Consider the following 26,217-nt stretch of genomic DNA (forward strand, 5'->3'; position numbering starts at 1 on the left):
CAGGTGTGAGCCACCGTGCCAGGCCTCATATATTTTTCTGTACTGGTGCTTTTCTTTCTTTTTTTTATTTCTTTATTTCTTTTTTTTTTTGGTTGTTTTTGTTTTTGTTTTTTGAGACGGGGTCTCGCTCTGTAGCCCAGGCTGGAGTGCAGTGGCGCAATCTCGGCTCACTGCAAGCTCCGCCTCCCAGGTTCGCGCCATTCTCCTGCCTCAGCCTCCTGAGGACTACAGGCGCCCGCCACCACGCCCAGCTAATTTTTTTGTATTTTTAGTAGAGACGAGGTTTCACCGTGTTAGCCAGGATGGTCTCGATCTCCTGACCTCGTGATCCACCCGCCTCGGCCTCCCAAAGTGCTGGGATTACAGGCATGAGCCACCGCGCCCGGCCCTGGTGCTTTTATTTCTATGGGATAGAGTCCCAGGATTAGAATTTCTGGGTCGAAGGGTACATATTTGTTGTAATTTAATAGATATTGCCAATTGTCATGTTCATGCAAATGTATACTTTTATTAACGGTGTAGGAGAGTGCAGCGTCCTAGTTCCAAATGCTAATCTGAGGACAATTCACCTCCGGAAACATCCATCTAGAGGTGTTGGAAGAGAACCAGGAATATGGATAGTTTCAAAGCTCTACATGTAGTTGTTTTGTTTGGTATGGTTTTTTTGAGATTGAGTCTCGCTCTGTCGCCCAGGCTAACGTGCAGTGGTTTGATCTCGGCTCACTGCAACCTCTAGCCTCCCAGGTTCAAGCAATTCTCTTGCCTCAGCCTTCTGAGTAGCTAGAATTATAGGCTCCCACCACCACACCCAACTAGTTTTTGTATCTTTAGTAGAGACAGGTTTTCACCATGTTGGCCAGGCTGGTCTCGAACTCCTGACCTCAAGTGATCCACCCGTCGTGGCCTCGCACTCGCAAAGTGCTGGGATTACAGGCGTGAGCCACTGCGCCCGGCCTCTACATGTTTTTTATTTTTATTTTTTGAGTCTCTCTTGTTGCCCAGGCTGGAGTGCAATGGCACAATCTCGGCTCACTGCAACCTCCGCCTCCCAGGTTCAAGTGATTCTCCTGCCTCAGCCTCCCAAGTAGCTGGGACTACAGGCGCATGCCACCATGCCCCGCTAATTTTGTATTTTTAGTAGGGACGGAGTTTCGCCATATTGTCAGGCTGGTCTTCAACTCCTGAGCTCAGGTGATCCGCCCGCCTCAGCATTCCAAACTGCTGGGATTACAGGCGAGAGCCACCGCACCCGGCTTCTACGTGTAGTTCTAATAGGTAATAGGGTTTGGGAGTCACAGGTTCACTTCACTGTAGGGTTTATCAACAGGGAGGAATAAAGGGCAGGGATCAGGAGAGCTGTTTGATGTGGATTCCCTTTTCCAAAGAGAGCTTAAATTTAAACTTTTTATCTTATCTCCAAATAACGTTATCAGCAAGACACCCAGACAGGACTGAGGAGAGAAAATATTACTCATTCAACCTTAAATGTACGCCTCATTACCCATCCACCCCACTGATAATACTTAATTTTTTGTTGTTGGCGCAATTATATGGAAAAGCATTACCATCTGGGATGGAACATTTTAAATTCTGTTAAAACTATACCTTATGTGTGACATACGGCCACCATTCAAACGGAAATTGGAGCAATTTTTTCAGTAATCCTGTATTATTTTTCTGTAAAAATACTATTGTTTATATCAAAATACTTCAATGATTCTAATTTTTCTGCGTAAAGAAATTACTGCATTGTACTGGAGATTATTAAAAGTATTTATTTGCCAAAAGTAAATTTATTTGCTAGAAGTAAATATTGAATGTTTTAGAAGCCTCTATTGGCATTTCTCCTTTTTTTTCTTCCCTTTTCTGTCCTTTTCTCTCCCCACTTCCCTCTTCTCCTCCCACTTCTTCCTGTCCCTTCCTCTCCCCCAAACCCCCCACCCCCCCACCCTTCCCCGCCCCTCCCCTCCCCACCCCTCCCCGTCCCTCCCCACCCCTCCCCGTCCCTCCCCACCCCTTCCCACCCCTTCCCACCCCTCACCGAGGCTGTCAGAGTCGGTGGAGGCCCTTTCGCTCTCTGAGAGGCTCTTGTTCACCAACCAGCAGCCAGGTCCACCCGGTCTTGGGACTGGGCTGCTGCAGTTCCACCATTGGCCACTAGGGGCCCTCTGCCTCCCTGGCCTAAGGGGAGAGGAAAAGAATGTCTTTTTACTTTTCTAACGTTCCTAGTAGAAATGAGTCTCATGGGTAGTTTCAAAAGAAAATTCTCAAATAAACCAGGGGAAAATAAAGCGAACTAAAGAAAAGAAGCTCCAAATAACAAACATAGTTTTCGACCTTAAGGTGACTAAAATCTACTCCTGGTTGTCTTGACTGACACAGCTAACTGGGCACAGCCTTCGTTCCTCTCTTTCCTCATTAGAGGAAGCACAAAGCACAGATAAAATTAAATTGACCGTGATACCAGGGTTAGAAGGAGCCTCGCTGCCTCTCAAAACTTAGTTGTTTAGCCAGCATCACCTCTCTTTACATGACCTTGGGGTCATTCTCCCAGCCCCTGCCCCTCCACCCTGGGAAGCTTTTCCTCTGCAACCATCCTGATCTCTGACTCCATCCACTGGTCCAAAGGGAAGATCTCCCAGGCTTCCTGCACCAGCCTAGGGGTGTTTCTTTAGCCCTCTTAGAGGTCTCTGTGACCGTCCACACAGGAAGTTTGGTCTCTTCAGCCCCTTCCCTTGGAGTATCTGACCTCATCTCACTGTGGGGTCACAACCATCAACAAGCCTGGGCACAGTCAGGATCAGAATCCAAGTCTTTGGACTCAACCCATGGACTGATGTTTACACCACAATCCCTCCTTCAAATGCATGATGTGATTTTAAAAAAAAAAGGCAATGGCAGTAAGAACAGAAAGGTATGAATTTAATACACTAACAATAATAAAGGATCTTGAGTTCTAAAACTGAACAAATTAAGTGTGTAGAAAAATAAGTACACCTATGCCTTCTCAGGTGGTTCAGTTTTTACAGAAAAAAAAAAAAAGGATTTTCCCCAGCTTGCAGTGTACTCATTTTCAAAAACTCCATTTTTCATGACAGTATACTTTCCATGTATCCTGGACTTAGATTCCATTGCTGGTCAACGTCAATGGCTAAAAGACAACTCAAAATTAGCACAGTAGCAAACTGACAATTAATAGTGGAGAGAAAGCCTGCTCAGGGTGAAATCATAAGGTGGGCAGGAAAGTGATGGTAACGTTTCTCAATCTGTCTCCTATTCCATTGGGTCATTCTCTTAGCTAGTGGTCAACTAAGTCAGGAATTGTTGCTTAAAGTTTAACATAGACATTTTTTGACTTTCTTTTCTGCTCAACATTCACCCACCATTGCAAGATTTATTTAAGAATACTTCCTAGATGGTGCTGAGTACTTCCCATTACATTCCCTTCTTGTGTGATACTAAGATTGATCGGTTCTCCATCAACTATTCACTTAATGGTTTTAGTATACATTGATCACCATTGCCTGCAATAGTTATTTCATTAAGGGTTGCAAAATGGTGATTTTAAAATTCTGTTCTTCTTTGTGCATTTATTTGTTGGAATTTTTCTATTAAAAAGAACTTTCCCTAACTACTCTTTGGTCACACTGAATGCAATTCGTATAGGAAAAGTGGAATAAATGTTTGATTCCTTCCTTTTATTTACTAATTTTTCAGAGGAATGAATTAGTTGCCTAGCAATCACCAATGGTAACCAACTTTTTCAACTATAAACTCAAAGATTTTTCTATGTGGATATTATCTTAGTCAGTTTTCTGTTACTATAACTTAATAACTGAGCCTGGGTAACTTATAAAGATAGTGAATTGATTTCTTACAGTTATGGAGGCTGGGACATCCAAGGCCAAGAGGCTGCATCTTGCTGAAGGCATTCTTGCTGGCGGGGGCTCTCTGCAGAGTCCTGAGGTGGCACAGGGCATCACATCATGAGGAGGGTGCATGAGAGAGAGCCAATGCAGACCTGGCATCTTTAACAGACCCATTTTTGTTATAACTAACCCACTCCCATGATAACCTATTAATCTATTAATCCATTAATCCATTAATGAGTTAATCCATTCATGCGGGCAGAGTCCTTATGGCACAATCACCCCTTAAAGGCCTCACCTCTTAATACTGTTACATTAGGGATTAAGTTTCAACATGAGTTTTGGAGGATTCAAACATTCAAGCTTTAGCAGGTATGTTCCAATCCATTGCAACTCTTCTTTTTTTTAGAGATGTGGTCTCACTATATTGCCCAGGCTGCTCTTGAACTCCTGGCCTCAATTCTTCTACTTCAGCCTTCCAAAATACTGGGATTACAGGCATGAACCACTGTGCCTGGCTTCTTATTCTTTTTGATGTTCAAATTGTCCCTTCAGATCAGCTCTTGTATCTTTTCAAAATGACCCCATTGGTCTTTGAAATCTCTTTTCTGGTACACAAAGATATTCCAGATTCATTTTATATGCTTTAAAAAAAAAAAAAAAGCATATAAAGTTCAGACCTGGAATAAGCCATTTCTGCAAGGAGCCTTAGTTCCTCTTAATGAGAAGTGGTATTTTAAGACTACGTCTGCTTGCTAGCAGTGTTCATTGCTACAGGAGTGCTCACTCCTGTGTTCTCATTTCTTCTTGCCTTTTGAGTGGTTAGGGTTGGCAAACGCAAATTATTCTTTGCAGGTAGGTTTTTACTTACCTATACACTTTTATATTTTTTTCCTTGCGAAAAATCACAGGTCCCACAACATAAAGGTAATTACTTATTTGCTTTTTTCTATGTGTGTGTGTATTTTTTTCTTTTTTTGAGACGGAGTCTCGCTCTTTCTCCCAGGCTGGAGTGCAGTTGCACAATCTCGGCTTACTGCAAGCTCCGCTGCCTGGGTTCACGCCATTCTCCTGGCTCAGCCTCCGGAGTAGCTGAGACTACAGGTGCCTGCCACCACACCCGGCTAATTTTTTTTTGTATTTTTAGTAGAGACGGGGTTTCACTGTGTTAGCCAGGATGGTCTCGATCTCCTGACCTCAAGCTCCGCCTGCCTCGGCCTCCCAAAGTGCTGGGATTACAGGCATGAGCCACCACGCCCGGCCTTTTTCTATGTATCTTAATTGTTTCAGACAACAATACCAGAGTACCACTGACATAAGAGAACTGAGTGAGATTGAGTTTTGGTTTTTTTTTTTGAGATTCTTTTTGTCCTAAGAACATATCCCACTAGGAAAGTGCCATCAAAATATTATATTCTAAACTCACTTGAAATTTTTGTTTTGAGCCGGAGTCTCACTCTGTTGCCCAGGCTGGAGTGCAGTGGCAGGATCTCAGCTCACTGCAACCTCCATCTCCTGGGTTCAAGCAATTCTCCTACCTCAGCCTCCCAAGTAACTGGGACTACAGGCATGAGCCACCATGCCTAGCTAATTTTTGTATTTTTTTTTTTAGTAGAGATGGGGTTTCGCCATGTTGGCCAGGCTGATCTCGAACTCCTGACTTCAGGTGATCTGCCCACCTTGGCCTCCCAAAGTGCTGGGATTACAGGCATGAGCCACCGCACGCGGCCCAAAAATTTGTTTTTTAAAAACTTCTTTAAAAATGATTTTTCTTTTTCTTTAGAGACAAGGTCTTGCTATTTTGGCTAAGCTGGTCTTGAACTCCTGGGCTCAAATTATCCTCCCACCTCAGCCTCCCAAAGTGCTGGGATTATAGGCACGATCCATTGTGCCTGGCCCTGAAATTCTTTATATTGTTGTGGCAGAATTGGAAGATAGCTTGACAAAGATGTCCTTTCCTAATCCCCAGGACCTTTGAATATAATGAGATATCATTCCTAGGATTATGTTATTTGATACAGTTGACCTTACGACAGGGAATGTAGACCTGATGTATTACATGAATCCTTAAAAACAAAGAGCTCTCTCTGGCTGAAAGGGGAATTAAGAGGAAGCCAGAAAGGTCAGGGTATGAGAAGGATTTGACATGCCTTTGCTGACTTTGAAGATAAGGGGACCACATGAGGAAGAATTGCAGGCAGCCTCTGGGAGCAGAGGGTGGCCCCCCTGCCAGCCAGCAAAGAAATGGGGGTTTCCATCCCACAGTGGCAAGAAACTAAATTCTGCTGGCAGCCTGAACAAGCTTGGAAGCAGAGTGCCCGCAAAAGCCTCCATATAAGAGCTCAGATTAGCCAGCACCTTCATTTTGGCATTCACATGAGCAGAAAACCCAACTGAGCCTGCCTGGACTTCTCTCTAAACTGTGAGATTAAAAAAAATGAGTGTTTTGCCAGGTGTGGTGGGTCACACCTGTAATCCCAGTGACTCGAGAAGCTAAGGTAAGGGAATTGCTTGAGGCCAGGAGTTCAAGACCAGCCCAGACAACATAATAGAGTGTTTTAAGCTGCTAAATTTGTGGTAATCATTATGCAGTGACAGAAAACTAATAAAAGTTCATATGCCACCAACTTGATATTCATCCTAGTTTTTCTTCAGTTTCTGGAGGTTTTTTCTTTTTTGAGTTAACTTTTCTCAAATTTGTAAAATACGTACTTAGTTTCAAAGCCATACAGCAAGGAACCTTCCTAGAAACCTTGCTTTCTTTTTCATTCGTTCTGTTTGTTCCTTTCCCTTATTGGAAACCTTCTTTTTATTGTTTTTGGTTTGTTTTTCCACTTTTAAGTATAAGCAAATACCTATATATTTATTTTCTTTCCTTTTCTCACATAAAAGATAACATAGGCTGGGCGTGGTGGCTCACACCTGTAATCCCAGCACTTTGGGAGGCCAAGGAGGGTGGATCATTTGAAGTCAGGAGTTCAAGACCAGCCTGGCCAACATGGTGAAACCCCGTCTCTACTAAAAATAAAAAATTAGCCTGGCGGTAGTGGGGCGCACCTGTAATCCCAGCAACTCGGGTGACTGAGGCAGGCGAATCGCTTGAGTCTGGGAGACAGAGGTTGCAGTGATCTGAGATCGCGTCACTGTACTCCAGTCTGGGCAACAAAGTGAGACCATGTCTCAAAAAAAAAAAAAAAAAGATAATGTATAGCAAATATTCCTGCACCTTGCTTTTTTCCACTTAACAATACATCTTTGAGGCCACTACATGTTAGTGTATAGAGATTTTCTTCATTCATTTGTAGCACTGAATCCTAACTTATTCCTCTAATCCCCTACTGACAGACATTTGGGCATTTTTAATCTTCTGTAATTACAAATGTATCCCAAATATATAATGTTGCTTTTTATTGGCAACAGAAGATAAATGTGTACTTGAGGATTTTTTTAATAGATCAAAAGATAAATGTACTTGAGGATACTTTTTTCCCCCGATACAAAATATGTGGAATTTTTTCCAACATCAATCAATTCTCTGACACCAATTGGGTATCCAACAATTCAATTCAATTCCGACACTAACTGCCTGAGATAGTTCAGACTCCACAGATTAAGGGCTCAGTCCCATACACTGTCCCCACTTCAGGCACCACATGAATGTCCAGGTCCTCCAGTACTTCTGACCGACTTGGCTTCAGATCAGGAGTTCCCATGGCTAATAATTTCCTATAACAGCTCACAGAGCTCAAGAAAGCACTTTACTTACTTTGATTACTGGTTTATGACAAAGGATGCAATTCAAGAGAAGCCAGATGGAAGAGACGGGTAGGACAAGGCAGTGGTACGATCTCAGCTCACTGCAACCTCCACCTCCCCGGTTCAAGCAATTCTTGTGCCTCAGCCTCCCATGTAGCTGGGACTACAAGTATGTGCCACCATGCTCGGCTAATGTTTGTATTTTTAGTAGAGACACGGTTTTGCCATGTTGGCCAGGCTGGTCTCGAACTCCTGACCTCAAGTGATCCACCCGCCTTGGCCTCCCAAAGTGCTTGGGTTACAGGAGTGAGCCACGGCATCCAGCCCAATAATGCTCATTTCAATGTATCAGCCCTAGTGGATGACATCATGAAGTGGTCAGACACTTGAAGTTATAGACAGGATCACTGCAAGTATGACACAGATATATAAATGTAGACCAAGTCACCTAACTTGTACTAGTAAATCTGATACCATGAGTGGCATTGTTAATAGTGAGGTGATTTCCAAAATACTGAACAACTCTTGGTGAGGTTTGAGTAAATCAAGGTGCAATCTTCCTTCAATTCATATAGTACTTGCATTCCTAGACAAATTGCTGTACAACAAAACCATGCCAAAAAAACCCTCATGCATATATGTAAAATAGTTTGGTTTCAGACTTAGAAAAGTATAGACAGTTTTTACTGTCATGTGTGAAAGGAACTGTTCTTTTTGTGTAGGACTATTTCATGTACTGCAAGATGTCTGGTATCCTGGGCCGCACCCAATAAATGCCTGGGGTGTCCTCTAATCATTGTGACAAACCCAAAATGCCTTTCAAAATGTCGTATTAAGAATCACTGAGTGAGATGCTTTCTGTTCCAAGTAACAGAAATAAACCCATACTGATTCAATAAAAATATATGTATATTGATTGGCTCTTGTTTCTGATCAGTCCAGTGGCGCATCAGTTTCAGGGAAGTTTCCATCTGAGGTCAAATGGTTTTACCATTCTATCAGTGGAGGCATACTGTAAACAAATAAATAGAAAAATTGATGCATATTTTATAAATTTGGACACATTTTATGTAGAAAAACAATAGAGCTGTGAAAGAGTACATAGATTAGAGAATTTCTTTTAGATTGGTCAGGGGCTGAGTGCAGTGGCTCACATCTGTAATTCCAGCACTTTGGGAGGCCAAGGTGAGAGGATAGCTTGAGCCCAGGAGTTAAAGACAAGCCTGGGCAACATAGCGAGATCCCATCAGGGAAGACTTCTCTAAGGAAGTGACATTTAAGGTGAGATGTGAAGGGCAGGAAGGGCTTGGCCTGTAAAGAGTGGAGGAAATAACATTCCATGTGGAACAAATAGCATATTTCACAATTTTGCTTTCACCAGTTTTATGTGGACTGCTAGACTGAAATGATATTTTACATAAAATATGTTTTATATATAAATTATTCAACACACATGTGAGGTTCAGTTGGACAAGGCCTCTCATTATCTTAGTTTATAAGTCTTTGTGGATGTCTCTAAAACAGAATGGTTTATTAAACTAATTTGGGAAAGGAGAATTAGTGTGTATCTTTCTCTTTTTCTAAAAAAATATAAATACATTCTTGCACAAAATCAGTCATGTTTTTCACAATTGTCACCTATACAATGATATACGGTGAAATAATTACTTTAATAACAATTTGTCTGTTTGCTCTGCATCTGACTGAATTCTGCTCATAGCTCAATATTAGCTCCAGAAGGGAAAAAAAATCTTAAGAGAGCAATTGAAAATGCATTTGTTGGCAGCAATTTCTATCCCTGAATGCACAGTAAGTTCTGAGCTTATGAGCTCAGAAAAAAGAAAAATCTTTGTGATAAATAATGCATTTGATAATGAGCAGCAGGAGAAAAAAAGTGTTTTCTGTTGAAGAGTTCAAAATGAAATAGAGTAAGTATGGGAAAAGGTTGCTCAGTATGAAGGACATCTTTCGCATCATGGATGGGTATGGAGCCAAAACAGCCGTAACTGTTTATTTTTTATTCTCATTCTCACCATGTCAGTCTGTGGCATATATCAGACCTTTCGTGAATACCAATTTTCAAAAGGGTTTAGTTCTCAGATTCTATGTCACTGGATGATTTACTTACATGACCTCATTTAACCTTTTCAACTCTACAGATACGAAGGTGTGAGTATCCCCATTTTATATATGAATAAGCTGAGAGGAAGGTTAACTCACTCCCTCAGGCTCATAGAGCTTAGCCGACATCTGAGTCAGTGTAAATTAAATAAATATCAGGGATTTCAAAATAAGTGTCTAAAATACTATTAAGAACAGAAAGCTTTAAGCTCCTTCAAGTGTCTGGCTTGCCGCGTGACCTAGACTCTTAAGTGGAGCGTCAGCTTCCAGTTTTTGACCAAATAAAGCATTTATCCCATAGGAATATTAAGGCACCCATTTACTTTTTTCTCCCCATTATCCGATTTGTCCCCAGAGCAATGTGGGTGTTTGGCAGGTGCCAGACAGTAAATTACTGTTCTAAATGGTGCCTCAGTGGCCCAATAATATTAAGGAAGCATCTCCCACAGTGTCAATCTGTAGACAAGGGAATAATTAATGTATTTATCAAAGCAGATGGATTTCAGAGGAATGTGAATCCTGCTCTAAGCACAGCATCAGGGGTTTTTTTTTTTTTCTGGAGTTTAGTGAACTGGGCTTTATAACTTCTTACCTGATTATTTTGCTGCCCTGTTTGTCCTTCCTTCTTTCCCTTTTTAGCAGTTCTACTCTGTGCTTCAACTTTTCATCCCCTTATTAAGACTGCTGCATAGAAAACGTAGGAGGCTGGAGACAGGCAGGCAAAGTGGGGAGTGAGGAAGGGAAAACAAACATTCTGAGAAGGAACTGTTCCGTCCCCCGAGCTGACAGCGCCCGCTCTTTGTTTTGTGATGACTGCTCTCTGGCCTTTTGGTTCCGAGGGAGTGCAGGGCAGTAGTGTGAAGACCTGTTTACGTCCACTCCCCACTCCCCGGGGCTGGCTTCGGGGCGGATTCACTGTGGTATTATTAACAGAGCCCGGGACAGAGCCTGGCAGAAGGCAGATGGATGCTCGTGCCCGTCGGCGGGATGAATGAAAGGTGAGCAGCAAAGGCGATACCAGGATCGTCCACGGCGGGACTGGAGGAGGAGAATGGGACTGTGCGGAGCCTGCGGGAAGAATCTGAAAGTGTCTGTGTGATGGAGAGAGACATGGAAAAGGCGACGTCCCAGCGGCTGGAACTGGGGCGGAGGAACGGGAACAGGGAAGGCCTGAGTTAGGCACCACAAAGGTTTTCAGGAGAAAAGTGGGGCGAGCCCAGAGGGTAAGGGCGAGACAAAGAGCAGCAGCCGAGGCTGTTCGTGGGAAGAAATGGGAAAGAAGCAGCCGGGAGGGCGGGCGGACAGACGCGAAGGAAGGGGCGCGGGTGGGGAGGGGCGCCGGGAGCTGGGCGGGGCGGGGCGGTGCGGGGCGCGGGGAGGCGGCTCGGGGCTCCGGGGGCCGGAGGGACCCGGCCGGGCGTGGGGGAGGCGGGGCGCGGGCGCCGCAAAGTTACTTGGCCTGCGCCCGCCCGGGTCCGCGTGCTGGTGGCTGGCCCGCGGGAGGAGCGAAGCGGGGCTCGGCGGGCTGAAACCCGAAACCTCCAGTCCCGGAGCGCGGCGGGGAGGAAGGAAGCGGCGGCGGCGGTGGCCGAGGCGGGGAGGCGGCTGGGCCGGGGCCTGAGCTGCCGCGGCGGCCGCTCCTCGGTGAGCACCCGGCGTGGGGCGCGGGCGCGGGCCCGGGCGGAGAGGGCGGTCGGGATGGAGCCAGGCGAAACTCATTGTGCGAGGCTCAGGGCTCAGGGCGCGGGCCGGGAAGGGTCCCCGCCCCCACGGCGCTCCCTTTCTCCCCGCGCCCCTCTCGGAGGTCAGGGCTGTCCTCCGCCCGCACTGCGCCTTGCTTTGGAGAGCTGGAGCTCTTTGTGGGAAGATGTTGGGGGCGCGCCCCTCCCCTGCGGCCTGGGGCTTCTGAGAGGCCCACCCCATTCTGCTGGGTGCAGCCCGTCCCGTTTCTCCGGCGCCGCCCGAAGCCCCTAAACAGTCCGCTGGATGGGAGGGCGTAGGTGCGTGCCCGGGACTCTGCCGATGCGGGCCGCGCCCCCTGGGGCCAAGAGACTCCACGTCCGGCTCAGGGCAAAGGGTGTGGGGAGAAGCGGTCACGCCCCTCGGCTGGAATCCGTGAGGACCAGGTGAGCAACCTTCTCCCAGCCGGGACTGAGGGCGCTGTCTCCCCGAGCCTGGGCGGGCGGCGGGTGGCTCGCCCAGAAGTGGCCCGGCGCCGCCGGATGGGCGGCTCTGCCCCTCAGATCTGCGGGAGGGAGATTCGGCTGGTTCTTGGAAAGGGGAGAACTCGACCTGCCCTCGGCGCCTTCTGGGCCAAGCTTAACCCCCGTGCAACCTTTGGACAAAGGCATATGGGGTGAGAACGTCTGTTGGATAAGTGGGGTGTCTCCTGTGCTTCCCAGAGGTCTGCTCACCAGTAACCACACAGCTGCGCATTGGCATCGCTTTATATCACATCTTGGAGGCTATTTTTGCTTGTTATTGTACTTTCATCCCTTTTGCAAAGTGCTTTCATAGAGCAGGTCATTTGATCCTCCTCCCGGTGAAGCCGTGAGGAGGTGTGTGGTTTTGGAGGGAAAGAACCTCAGTTCCTTGATTGTCCAATGGAGACACTGATAACCTCAGGTGAGCCTGTCTCAGCGTGCTAGGGGCTGGGGGAGGATGGCCATCCTTGTGGCTCCTCCGTGGAGCCAGGCGTGGATTCAGCCTGGCTTCTTCTCCCCTAGTGACCTGGACCTCCAGATGAGTTCTGGAGAGCTACTGCTTCGGGGAATAGGCGGTTTTCCCTTACAATCTATTTTACTGCAGCCACTGGGAGCAAGTGAAGAGAGGCATTTTTCAGGCCCTCAGGGCAGAAAGAGGAGGTGGGAGGGACCTCAGGTCACAGAGACGGAGGCTCTTCAACTGTAACTGGAATGCATGGCACCCATTTCTGTTACTTCTTCCAGAGCACCTCTCTTCCGGTCCTCCTCCACACCCGTCTTATTTTATACTTGTCAGGTGCTTACAAGCACTTTCATGTACACTTTTTCATTCACACAACAACCTTGTGAAGCTCTACTAGCCCATTTGATAGGTGAGGAAACTGAGGCTCAGGAGAGATGAAGCATTCTTGCCCAGCTAGGTAAGCAGCCCAGATTGAACTCAGATCTTTTGCCTTGGTAGTGCTTTTCACGTGGTTTCCTGATGGCACACAGGTGGGTCCTTTAACTCACGGCTTCTCCCTGCCCTGTAGCTCCACCGCCATAACATCAAGAATAGAGACCCCTCATTAAGAGGCCCGCTTGACATTTTGGAACTAATCCAAGGCCGCAACGATATCCTAACCGTTCTCTTTGTGTTGCAGCCTGGTGCACTGTGCGTCCTCTGAGAGGTGAAGGAGCACTGTGTGGTCAGAGGGCTGCGAGCTCTCTGTTTGGGTTCCGAGGAAGACAGAATGGGCTGAACTGGAACTGACCTAAATGTCAGCAAGAGGAGATACAGTTCTGTGGTGTAAACTCCACTGCCAGCCGGGACCAGTCAGGAAGCCTGAGTGCAGGAGGCGGGTGGACAGGAGGGCTGGGTGGGAGCTGTGTGCTGCTGAGCCTGTCTCCAGTAAGGGGGCAGCTGCAGGTGCGGTAGGGCTCCAGCACATGGTTGCCTGATCTTAGTTTTGGGGGAAGCTGTAAATTTTTACGGAAAACAAGCTTCATATATTTTTAAAGATAGCAACGGATTCAAAACATTTTTTTTAATGTGCATGCAGTTTAACCAAATTATGTGTGCAGGCTGCTTGCGTCTTCTGTGTGAGGCCTTGGGAAGCACTGACTGTCATTCTGAGATGCAGTAAAGCATGACAGCAGGGGAGAAATGGTGTCTTCTTGCTGTTTTTCTATAAGAACTAAAAACATCAACAGAACTAGAGATAGCTATCAGTGCTACCTGGAGTTTGGAGGAGGGATTGACTTTATGACTCCATACTTCATTCATTCACCCAGTACTCGTCTATGACTCTGTTTCTACACCAAGAGAAAAGGCTTACAACTAGTTTTAATCTATTTCCTTGCACATTTTATGTGCTCAGCAGGGGAGAGGACAGCATTCATGGCAAATATGTTCAGGGAGTGCTGGAGCATAAAGGAAGGAATTTGCAGTTGGCCAGGGGTAAAACATGAGGAGGTATATTTCAATTTTATTTTAGTTTGTGTTTGTTTTATACTCAAGCAATGGGTGAGAGAACACTGTGTTAAGAGCACTATCTGAAGTCAGACAGCCTACCTTCCAGCCCTGCCCCTTATAAATTTGTGACCTTAGGTAAATAATGTAAAGCATTCATGGAATATAGTAAATTTTTCAAAACTAAGAGCTGTAAATATTTTAAAACACAGTAACATATAGGAAAATAAATTCCCCTCTACCTCTTCTCTACTCCTTCTCCCCACCTTTGAGATAACCACTGTAAATGTCTGTCTTTTTAGGTCTTTTTCAGTGTGCTCAATATGGTCACCAAGCCTGGAAACATAGGTGAATATATAGTTTATTGATATTATATAAAACATGATAAAATAGTATTATCTACATTTCTCACTTTAGGACCAACCTGAATATATTGAATATACTTGAAAAAATACATAAATGAAGCTGGGCATGGTGGCGCACACCTGTAGTCCCAGTTACTTGGTAGGCTGAGGTGGGAGGATTGCTTGAGCCTAAGAGTTCAAGTCCAGCATGGACAACATAGTAAGATCCTGTCTGTTAAAAAAAGAAAAACATAAATCGGGTCATATAATAATGCTCTGTGGTTTACTTTTCTGATTTAACAATATGACTTAGAAGTCATTCAATAACAATAACAGATACATTATACTTCATTCTTTTTAATAATAACATAGTATTTCATAGTATTCATATTTAAATAATGTTAAAATTATTTAAACATTCCCCCTTGATGGACTTATAGATTGGCTTCCAATTTAATCTAGATTTTCTGTGTATCTTTATCTGTGTACATGTACAATATTTCTGGGTAAAAATTGTTCCTGGATGTGGGATCTGTGGGTCAAAGGAAGTGTACATTTTAAGTGGTTATTTAAGCAGAATTATCTTTGTTTATTGAGGTCTGGAAGATTGTGTAGAAAAAGAGACTGAATTATTTACTCTTTATTTAAGGTTATTTGTTTGAGAATAAGTAGTGAATTGGAAAGGTATAGCATTCAAAAGTTATAAAAGGCAACATCTCCCTCCCACTCCTCTTTCCTAGCCCTCTTTTTCCTTTTTTGGGTATAACTAATTTTACCAGTTTTTGTGCATTCTTTCAGAAATAGTCCATGCCCCTACAAGCAAATAAAATGTACCTTCTGGGCTAGGCGCAGTGGCTCACGCCTGTAATCCCAGTATTTTGGGAGGCCGAGGCAGGCAGATCATCTGAGGTCAGGAGTTCGAGACCAGCCTGACCAACATGGTGAAACCCCATCTCTACTAAAAATACAAAAATTAGCCAGGCATGGTGGTGGGCACCTGTAATCCCAGCTACTTGGAAGGCTGAGGCAGGAGAATCGCTTGAACCCAGGAGCCAGAGGTTGCAGTGAGCCGAGACTGTGCCATTGCACTCCATCCTGGGCAACAAGAGCGAAACTCCATCTTAAAAAACCAACAAACAAACAACAACAACAAAAACAAACCTAAAAATGTGCCTTCTGTTTTCTCTCTTTCAGAAATAAATATGATAGCATATTATATGCTCTGTTCTACATAGGGCATTAAAAAAGTTTAATCTAGATCTTGGAGACCATTTCTTTTTTTTTTTTTTTTTTTTGAGACGGAGTCTCGCTCAGTCACCCAGGCTGGAGTGCAGTGGCGCGATCTTGGCTCACTGCAAGCTCCATCTTCTAGGTTCACGCCATTCTTCTGCCTCAGCCTCCCAAGTAGCTGGGACTACAGGCACCTGCCACCACGCCCGGCTAATTTTTTTGTATTTTTAGTAGAGACGGGGTTTCACCATGTTAGCCAGGATGGTCTCAATCTCCTGACCTCGTGATCCGCCCACCTCGGCCTCCCAAAGTGCTGGGATTACAGGCGTGAGCCACAGCGCCCGGCTTGGAGACCATTTCATATCAGTTATGGGCATTTTATTTTTATGAGACAGAGTCTTGCTCTGTCGCCCAGGCTGGAGTGCAGTGGCATGATCTCGGCTCACTGCAACATCCACCACCTGGGTTCAAGTGATTCTCCTGCCTCAGCCTCCCACGTAGCCGGGGTTACAGGCGTGCGCCACCACACCTGGCTAATTTTTGTATTTTTAGTAGAGAAGGGGTTTCACCATATTGGCAAGGCTGGTCTCAAACTCCTGACCTCAGGGGATTTGCCCACCTCGGCCTCCCAAAATGCTGGAATTACAGGCTTGAGTCACCGCGCCTGGCCAGTTATGTGCATTTTAAATGCTGATATATTCTTCCAAGTTTACTCTAAATTGATTGCTTACACTTCCTCTAATTCCTCCATCAAATTCTTTGCCAATTTTTTTAACTGAGTTGTTTGTAATTTCATCAATTTGTGAGGCTCTTTTTAAATTCTGGTCTTTAATCCTTTTCTTGTTAATAAATCAAATATCTTTATGTCTTCTTCCCCAACTTTGCTTATTGTACCTTTGATTGTCCAGAAGTATTTAATTTTTATGAAGTGAAATCTCTATCATTTTTCTTTGTTTTCAAGTTTTCTGTCTTGCTTAGGAAGTCCCCTCCTACTTCAAGAGTAAATTTTCCTAAATTTTCTCTTTTCTCTCCATTCTTTCTTTGCTTTTCTCCATTTAAAAATATTTTAAATTTCTGCTTTTCCTTTATTTATTTTCCCTCCTTGTCACTTTAACCAATCTATATTTTCTTTGACTTTTATAGTAACTTTTTTTTTCTTTTTTTTAACCAAGTCTTAAGGATGAGCTCTTCTCCAGGTGGGTGAGGAGGAAGAGACAGCATTATAGGCAGTGATAACAGTGTACAGAGCCACAGAGTTGAGAACAACAGTGAGTGTTTGGAGAACTGTGAGCAATTTGGGATGGTCGAGGTAGAGGGTATTTGCAAATGAATAAATTCTGCAGGTGGCAGGGAATAGCATGAAATGGTCTGGCTGTGTAGGGGACAATCAGTCTGGCAATAGTTGGGAGGAGAGATTGGTGTTGGGGGTAAGGGTGGGGGTGAGATCGAAAATAAGAAGAAGAGAGAAATGCCTGTTAGTAGTCCAGGGAAAAGATGGTGAGGCTCTGAGCTGGGGTAGTGGCAGTGAGGATGAAGTTTTGACTGAGAACTAGTGATGCATTGGATGTCTGTGATAGGAAATGGAACCAATTGCTTTACACACACTATCTCATTCAATCCTAGAGAGTCAGTATGGAAATCCACGGCTCAGACATGTTCATTAATACACCCATGGTGACACAGTCAGAAAGTGTAGTCAGGGCCTAAATCCCATCAGGATTCCCTTAAGGAGTGGCCTAGGATGTCCTAGGCTTCTCTCCTGAGAGATTGGGTGGGTGGTGATGTTTTATCTAGGGTAGAGAAAAACATGAGGAATAGCATAGTGGGATGGTAGCAGCAGAGATGTGAATTCCATTTTGTACATGTTCTATCTGAGGTGCCTGAATGTGACATATGGGAGACAACATCTACAAGGTGGGTGGATATGAATCTGGAGCACCAAAGAGTTTCTAGGCTATACATGGAGATTTTGGAGTCATCAGTGTTTAAGTGGGCATAGAGAGGGAACATATAGAGAGAAGAGGTATCAGATAGGAGTCTTTCTTTTGCAAGTGGTAGAATATCCATTCAAATCCACTTAAGCAAAAAGGAAAGCTATTGGCTCATGTCATTAAAATGCTCGAGTGTATTTGGCTTCTGGTGTGAGTTCAGGGTTCAAGTGGTTTTTATCAGGACCCATTTTCTCACTGGTTTTAACCTTTCTTCATGCTAAGGTTCTGTGTGGTGATCCCCAGCAGCTCTGGCAAGGGGGAAAGCTGCAGGTTCAAATCCAATGTGAAAGGGGAACTGTCCTTCTCCCAGCTGTTTCAGCAACACTGTTGTTACATCAGAGGAAGTTCGAAGATGCTGATTGGCGAGGCATAGGTCATGTGTCCACATCCGTGAAGCCACATGGGTGTGGTGTGTGAAAAGGGTGGGTCTCCAGAGGAGCAACTGCTGGACAAGGGTAAGAGATATCGAGGAGGCCGACAGTTAATTTCCTCTGTAGATGAGAAAGGAAGAAATAGTGCCCCAGAGGGCATCTTGGAAAACTGCAGCGCTTACAGGGTAGGATGATTAGCAGGTAAGCAAGACTGGTAAGGAACTAAAGGACGGAGAGACAGGAGAGAGGAGCTCAGGGAAGACAAGGGAAGAGGGAGTCTCAAAAAAATGAAAGGAGTCAGAAGTGTCAGATGCTGCAGAGAGCTCAATAAGGGCCCATTGGGTTTGGCTAGGATGTTAGGGTGACCTTGCCCAAAGCAAAGAGAGTCATTTATTTTGACTTTGGCTAGGACTACCCTCTAGAGGGTTCCTGTGCCTACCTGTCTTCTGCATTGCCCACCCCAGCCCTGGGTTGGCCAGGTAAGGGCAGAGGTATAGTGATGGCAGTCAGGAAATTTGTGCTTTGTCAGTAATTAGGTCTATGACTATGGGTAACTCATTTCAGCCCCTTGGGCTTTCATGTTGTCATCTGTAAAATGATAGACTAGAATGAATTACTTTGAAGGCCTCTTTTAGCTCCAAAATGTTGGCGTCTTTAAGGAGATTAGTGAATCTAAACATTTCTTAACACTTCTGTTACCATGACCCTGGTCCAAGCCTTTGTCTCTACTTGGGCCATAGCTGTGGCCTCCTAACTGGGGTCCCTGCCTCCACGCTTGCCCCTTGCAGTCCCCCCTTCACCCAGCAGCAGGCACAGTGACCTCTTGAAAGCGTCAGTCAGTCATGTCTCTCCAGTGGCTTCCTCTCACATGTAGAATCCAGTCCACACTCTTTCTCCAGGCCTGCAATGCTTTTTGTAATCTGGCCCCCGCCTGTCTCCAAAGTCTGCTGTTCTCTTCCTCACTCCTCTCCAGCTTTCTTGCTAATCCTTAAACACGCTGAGCTCATTTCAGCCTCAGGGCTTTGCAAGGGCTCTTCTCTGGCCTGCCTGAGGTTCCCTCGCATCATTTTCTGGTCTCTGCTCAAATGTCATGTCCTTGGAGAGCCTTCCCTGATGACCCACCCCTGACCCAGACACCCATTCCCTCTCTGCTTACCCTGTTTGATCTTTCTTTACAGTACCTACTACCCAGAATTGTTTCCTATTTTTTAAATTTATTTGTTTACTGTCTGTATCCCCACCTCTAAAATGTAAGCTTCAGGATAGGAGAGATTTGAACATGTCTTGTTCAGGGCTATGCCCCAGCTGTAGAGTTGAGCTGGGCACAGAGCAGCTCTTCAATAAATGTATTTTGTGTAGCTCAGTGAGGAATGGGAAAACAAGAATATAGGAGTGTCCAGAAACCAGTGGCAGTATGGCTATCATGGTGAGGGAGGGAGGGGACAGCCCTGTGCCTGAGGCATCCGTCTCACATATGGCCATCAGAAAAAAATGTACTCCTTTCAGCTATTTAAAAATAATATAGTTTTAGCAATATGGGCTTAGTTTGCCTGGCTTGATGAGGATAATAAATAAAAAATAAGGGTAAAAACTAATTCATGTAGTCATTATTGTTTATCTTGTGATAGAAGTAATCATCTCAGTCTTGTTCTCAGCACAGCTTCCATCTCTTGTCTTCTCAGAGCATGTGTATGTTATGGAAGGGCTTGTCTTATTTTTCTTGATCTGTTTATTAAGTACATACAGTAAAAAACAGAATGAGAAGAATGAACCCAAATTGTTTGTGTAGAGCAGGTTTTCTCAACCTCGGCACTACTGACGTTTTTGACTAGATAATTCTCTGTTGTTGGGGGCTATCTTGTGTATTGTAAAATGTTTAGCAACATCCCCAGCCTTAGGTGCCAATAGCATCCCCCAGGTGTGACAACCAAAAATGTCTCCAGGCATTTCCAGAGGTGCGAGATCTGGAGAATGGGGATTGAGAATCAGTGATGTAGGATAGTGAGGTAGGGAGTGGGTTTGATTATTATCTGGTGTCTACTGCTTGGATATTTTCAGACCCTCCCCAGCTAACCTCATTCTTTTCACTGATATCATTTCAGCTCTTCTGCTTAAAAAGAAAATATATGCAATTTCAGGGAAGGGGTTTTGAGCCAAAGGAAGCATGGAATATCAGCCCCACAGTTACAGGTGGAGGTAAATTAAAATTTCATATTTCTCAGTCAGCTGCTTACCTGGGTGCCCACAACCCTCAGCCTGAGCATCTGTGTGGTAGCTGAAGCAGCTCAGTTCTGGGAGGGGGCATCTTCCTATGGTGGGGCTTCAAATCTTGAGGCCCTGAGCCCCTTATGGAGTCAAAGACACTTCCACTTTGCATTCTCTTGCAATGCATCTTTTCTGTCTTCCATTTCATCTCTTCCGTATCAACAAGTAGTTGATATGCTCTGGCTGTGTTCCCAGCCAAATCTCATCTTGAATTGTAACTCCCACAATTTCCATGTGTCATGGGAGGAACCCAGTGGGAGGTGATTGAATTATGGGAGCGTGCGGGTCTTTCTTGTGCTGTTCTCATAGTGCACGAGTCTCATGAGATCTGATGGTTTTAAAAATGGGAATTTTTGCCTGCTGCCATCCATGTAAGATGTGACTTGCTCTTCCTTGCCTCCCAGCCGTGTGGAACTGTAAGTCCATTAAACCTTTTTCTTCCCAATCTTGGGTATGTTTTTATCAGCAGCATAAAAACAGACTAATACAGTAGTTGAATGAAACCTCTCTGTCTTTAACTAAAATTTTTTTTTTTTAATGAGATAGAGTCTCACTGCATCACCCAATCTGGAGTGCAGTGGCGCCATCTTGGCTCACTGCAATGCCCACCTCCTGGGTTCAAGTATTCTCTTGCCTCAGCCTCCAGAGTAGCTGGGATTACAGGTGCCCACCATCATGCCTGGCTAATTTTTGTATTTTTAATAGAGACAGGGTTTCACCATGTTGGTCAGGCCAGTCTTGATCTCCTGACCTTAAGGCAATCCACCTGCCTCAGCCTCCCAAAGTGCTGGGATTACAGGTGTGAGCCACTGTGCCCGGCCAGCTTGAATTAAAATTTGAAAGGGAAAAAAAGAATTGAGTTTTCTTTTCATGTCTTAAGTAATTTTTGTAAACATTCCTTGAGTTTATCTTCTGACAACCTTTTTGCTCGCCCTTTTACCCTCATTACCTCATAGATTCCTCTTGGCAGTTGTATAAAATAGAGTATATCTACTCTCTTTTTTGTCTTAGGAGAAACTGAGTCTCAGAGAGGTTGAGAGACACACACAGAGTCACAGGGAATTCAGACCTGGGTTTGGTAAAGATTCCAAGGCCCATGTTCTTTCTATTCGATATCAGGTTTAAGTGGATATTAGTGTAGGGGAAATATAAAATATTTGTTTTCTCCACATGCAGAGTGCTGTTGGGAATTCAAAGGGGAAACTGAGGAAGCATTCATAAGCTTTCTGGAAGGGAAAACATCCTCACCTAAAATAAAAACTTGTATTATGGCCGGGTGTGGTGACTCATATCTGTAATCCCATCAGTTTGAGCAGCCATGGTGGGCGGATTGCTTGAGCCCAGGAGTTTGAGACCAGCCTGGGTAACATAGCAAAACCCCCTCTTTACAAAAACAATACAAAAATTAGGTAGGTGTGGTGAAACACACCTGTAGTTTCACCTACTTGGGAGGCTGAGGTGGGAAGGTCACCTGAGTCCAAGAGTTCGAGGCTACAGTGAGCTGTGATCACGCCACTGCACTCCAGGCTGTGACAGAGTGAGACCCTGTCTCAAAAAAACAAAACAAAACAAAACAATACTTGTATTATGAGAAGACATGAATGTCTGAAAGGACAACTAAAATATAAAAGGCAAACCCTAGACCGGAGGAGATGGTAAGGGTCATTGTAGAGGTAGCATTTTCTGGAAAGGTCTCTTCAGAGTTCTTAAGGTGGTCTAGAGATAGATGGTGTTCAAATAAGTGGCAACAAGGAGGTGAGTGGCCAGCGTAGGGAATGGCTTGTGGTGGTAACCTCTGAGCTCTCCCAGGCTGCATGCATCCTCTCCTGCCCTATAGCGTCACTTCAGCTGGAGAAAATGCTCAGTTACAGAAAGCTGCTGTGAGTGAATGACAACATAAACAAGGAATTTGAATTCTATTGACCGCAATAGCATCTATAGACGTTTTCAGAATAATAGTTTACATATGTGTGTAACCTCATTTATTTGGTCTTCAGACAGCTGGGGGTATATTTGGTTGGGAGACCCTTCACAGTAGCTGCCACCCACGGTTTGGGAATGCCTGACTTAGAGGATGTGTCATAGTAGAGTTTATAGGGGAAATAAAAATAGGGCCGGGCGTGGTGGCTCACGCCTGTAATCCCAGCACTTTGGGAGGCCGAGGCGGGCAGATCATGAGGTCAGGAGTTTGAGACCAGCCTGGCTAACACGGTGAAACCCCATCTCTACTAAAAATACAAAAATTAGCTGGGCCTGGTGGTGGGTGCCTGTAGTCCTGGCTACTCAGGAGGCTGAGGCAGGAGAATCATTTGAACCCGGGAGGTGGAGATTGCAGTGAGCTGAGATCACACCACTGCACTCCAGCCTGGATGACAGGGTGAGACTGTCTCAAAAAAAAAAAAAAAAAAAAGAGTGGGGGAAGCAAGATAGTCAAGATACTGTACATGTTATGCAGGCCTGTGCAAATATCTTCTGCACTGACACCTACGGTCTCTTCAAAAAAATTCATATTTTCTGGAGTTGGCCTTTTGAAAGATTCTAATGAAAGTCTTTCAGTATAAAACGTATTTGTCTGCACTTATATATTGGCCTTTCTGATGGTATAAAATCCAACAGGACTCAACATTCTTGTTTAAATTTTTGTTTAAATTCAGCAGTTTCCCTCCTACAGCTTAAAACATATTAAATCCTATTCTGGGACCTAGACTATTTCAAGGGTCTTTGTTTCCTGGAACAAATCAGCACTCCCCAAAGGCACAGGAGGAAATGACTGTGTCTGACAGAGTCTGTACTCAGAGAACTTTGCACTGAAGCCCTCCCTCAGGATAGTATTAGCTTTTACTTTATGCAGACCTTTAATACTCTTGACAAGGGAAACTGCAGATAAGTATACTTTTATAGGGAAAAGGGGGCAGCTGAAAGTTGAAAGAAATTACAGAGAAAGTATAAAAAGGAGACAGAGAATGTGCAATACACATTTGATGTAAGAGGAGAACATTCTGGTTATTAGTCCATTTTGTGTTGCTATACAGGAATACATGAGGCTGGGTAATTTATAAGGAAAAGAAGTTTATTTGGCTCATGGTTCTGCAGACTGGACAAGAGTCATGGCGCCAGCATCCTGCTTCTGGTGAGGGCTCCCATGGCAAAAGGAGGATCAGGCATGCCACACAGCATGAGAGGGAGAGGGAGAGCAATGGGAGGAGTACCACACTTTGCATGAGCTCATAGAGCAAGAACTTATTACTATGGGGATGGCACCAAGCCTGCCCCCATGACCCAAACACCTCTAGGCCACACCTTTGACACTGGAGATCACATTTCAACATGGGATTTAGAGGGAACAAATATCCAAACCATATAAATGACCTTTACCAGTCTTAAGGGAATCACTGTGTTTTGGATCATATAATAATGGCTCACTGTGATAACCCACCAGCTGAGTGACTGTGGGCAAGCTAACAACCTTCTCTGAGGTTCCAAAAGAAAATGCTCCCATTAGAATTGCTCTCTAAGGTTTTTCCCAAGTCAAAATTCCACGTATCTTGGCATTTAATGACCTCAAATTATTATGAAAATTATGTTTTGTATACCTTATTTTAAAATACAGAAAAATGTGTGATAGATTTTCATGAATTTTGCTTAAAGGCTTAAAGAGTTTGGGTAGTTTAAGGTGGAATTAATAAAACTCGACCAATTCAGAAAACTCAGCTATCTAGAATGGAGCATTTCCTGAGGATTAGCTTGAGTGTTAGTGCATTTTTGAAAGGGAAATTGTAACTGGACACCCTCTCCTTCCAATGATGAGAACTTTTGATTTTATTTGGAGTTATCGTGGGAAAAGGGATACAAGTTAGGTTTGCAGCAGTGTTTGCCCTGGGGGTTGAGGAGAATGGGACAGGGTGGATGGGAGAAGGAGATAGATGGGCAGATGAAGACGTGGTGGCACCAATCCTTACCAGCAGCTGAGCTGACTGCATCATCATACTCATCACAGCACAGTTTGCCTTCCTCAGCTCCTCTCTTCTCACTTTCAACCTGTGTGTCAAGTTAGGATGGCTTTTTACAACATGCGAAGGCAACTCTGCTACAGGACTTAACCAAAAAGGGGTTGACTAGCTGGGGCTGGGTGTAGTGGCTTCACAGTTCATTAGGTAGCTTGGGCTGCTTCAGCGTCAAACAGACTTGGAACAGCCTTGGGCAGTTCTGATCTTTTGTGACCCAGCTTCACCTTAGGGATTTTCTGCTTTCTATTGCATGGGACTTCCAGCTACATGGTCAAAATATGGCTCTTCACGTTTGCCTTCAAGCATTGACTTTGAGTTCCAGTCAGGAGAAAGGGAAAGGAGAAGGGTAAAAGCCACAGCTGAGTCTGTCCCTTTGTATTGGAGAATGGATAGCTTTCCACCACTTTGCAGACTGGGTCTAATGGCCACTCCAGCTTCCATGCAAACGTGTGTGTGTGTGTGTGTGTGTGTATGTATGTGCATATATATATCTATATATATAGATAGATAGATATAGATAGATAGATAGATAGATAGACAGATAGACAGATACATACATATAATTTTTTGAGACAGGGTCTTGCTCTGTTGCCCAGGCTGGGGTGTAGTGGTACAATCATAGATCATTGCAACCCTGACCTTCTGGGCTCAAGCCATCCTCTTCCCTCAATCTCCTGATTAACTGGGACTACAGGTGTGCATTACCATGCCTGACTAATTCTTTATTTCTTTCTTTGGTTTTTAGTAGATACAAGGTCTTGCTATGTTTCCCAGGCTGCTCTTGAACTCCTGAGATCAAGCAATTTTCCTGCCTTGGCCTCCCAAAGTGTTGGGATTATAGGCATGAGTCACCATTCCTGGACCAAGCCCATATATTTTTGTAGGCACATTTGGTACCCCACGTGAAATCAGGGTTCTTTTGATAGAAGAGGAGAATGGATGTTGGCTGGATAATGAATAGTGTCTGCTACTCTTCTGCAGAGTAAACAAGAAATGCCTAGTGTGTCAAGGTGTCTAGTGTCCCATTGTTCCTACATTTATTCATCACAATTATTGAACATCTACAATGTGCCAGGCACTTTTCTAGGTGCTGATCGGAAAATTTACAGACCAACATTTCCTTGCCCTCATGGAACCTACAGTCTTGTGAAAGAGTAAGACATTAACAAGATAAATAAGAACACACACATGTGCTAAGGACAAAAAGTAAAGAAGGGGATGGGGCCAGGAAGTGTTGGAGGGGGTATGAAGTGTTACATAGTATGGCTGGGGAAGGCTCTGCTGAAAAGGTGAGTTAAGGGAAAGGGCATTCTGGGCATACGAAACAGCAAGTGCAAAGCCCCTGAGCTGGAAGCATGCTTGATGGGTTTCAGAAATAGTGAGGAGGCTAGTGCGTTGGAGTAGAAAGAATCAAAGGTAATTTTTATTAAGAGATTGGAGCGGTAATGGAGAGCCAGGCCCTGGAGGGAGCTGCAGGTCGAGGTAACAACTTTGGGCTTGCTCTGTGTGACATGGGAATCTTTTTACGGTTTTGAGGGAAGCCGTGACTTGTTTTGATGTCTGTTTTAACAGGCTCACTGTGGTTGCTGTTTTGAGAAAAGGGGAAGGGTGGAAGCAGGTAGATTCGTGGGAAGCTATTTTAATAATCCAGAGAAGATATAATGTAGCCTGGACCAGAGTGGTGGTAGCAGAGAATAGTAAGACATAGGTGAATTCTGGATACTTTTCAAACCTAGAGCCAATAGATTTGCTAATGGACTAAGTCCAGGACATAAGAGAATGAGGAGCCAGGAGTGACTCCGTAGTCTAGGGCCTGCACAACTGGAAGGATGGGATGGCACGCGTGGAATGAGGAGGAACACAGGAAGAGCAGCTTGAGAGGTGAAAGACTCAAAATCTGGTTTTGGACACAGTCTTGCAATACCTGTGACATGCAGGTGGAGATTTTGGTCGGAGGTAGGAGTCTGGAGCTCCAGGGAGTGGCACTGGCTTCTCTCCATCTGAGCATGGGCTCCTGGCACAGTTGCCTATTGAAGCACCACAGCCACTTCTGGCAGCAGCGCCAAACAGACTTGGAACAGCCATGGGTAGTTCTGATCTTTTGTGAC

The 26,217-nt window shown here is 44.7% G+C and overlaps 1 protein-coding gene across 5 annotated transcripts in view; it reads left to right on the plus strand.

Moving 5' to 3' along the window:
- The first annotated feature begins 10,463 nt into the window (after positions 1-10,463).
- The window catches only part of GPR161 (G protein-coupled receptor 161), a 58,090-nt gene continuing 42,336 nt past the window's right edge, over positions 10,464-26,217 (plus strand). The window contains exon 1 of one of the 5 annotated variants that reach the window (XM_016931941.4): positions 10,464-10,969. Coding sequence is in view for 2 of the 5 variants with exons in the window: in XM_024349948.3 (XP_024205716.2) it covers positions 11,733-11,872 (140 nt within the window). In the remaining 3 variants the exon portion in view is untranslated. Of the gene's footprint in view, positions 10,970-11,198; positions 11,873-26,217 lie in introns of those variants that run through there. The other 4 variants (XM_016931921.4, XM_016931932.4, XM_016931923.4 and 1 more) reach the window with 4 other exon arrangements.

This window comes from Pan troglodytes, chromosome 1, assembly GCF_028858775.2.
Source record: "Pan troglodytes isolate AG18354 chromosome 1, NHGRI_mPanTro3-v2.0_pri, whole genome shotgun sequence".
In the NCBI taxonomy this organism is placed as follows: domain Eukaryota; kingdom Metazoa; phylum Chordata; class Mammalia; order Primates; family Hominidae; genus Pan; species Pan troglodytes.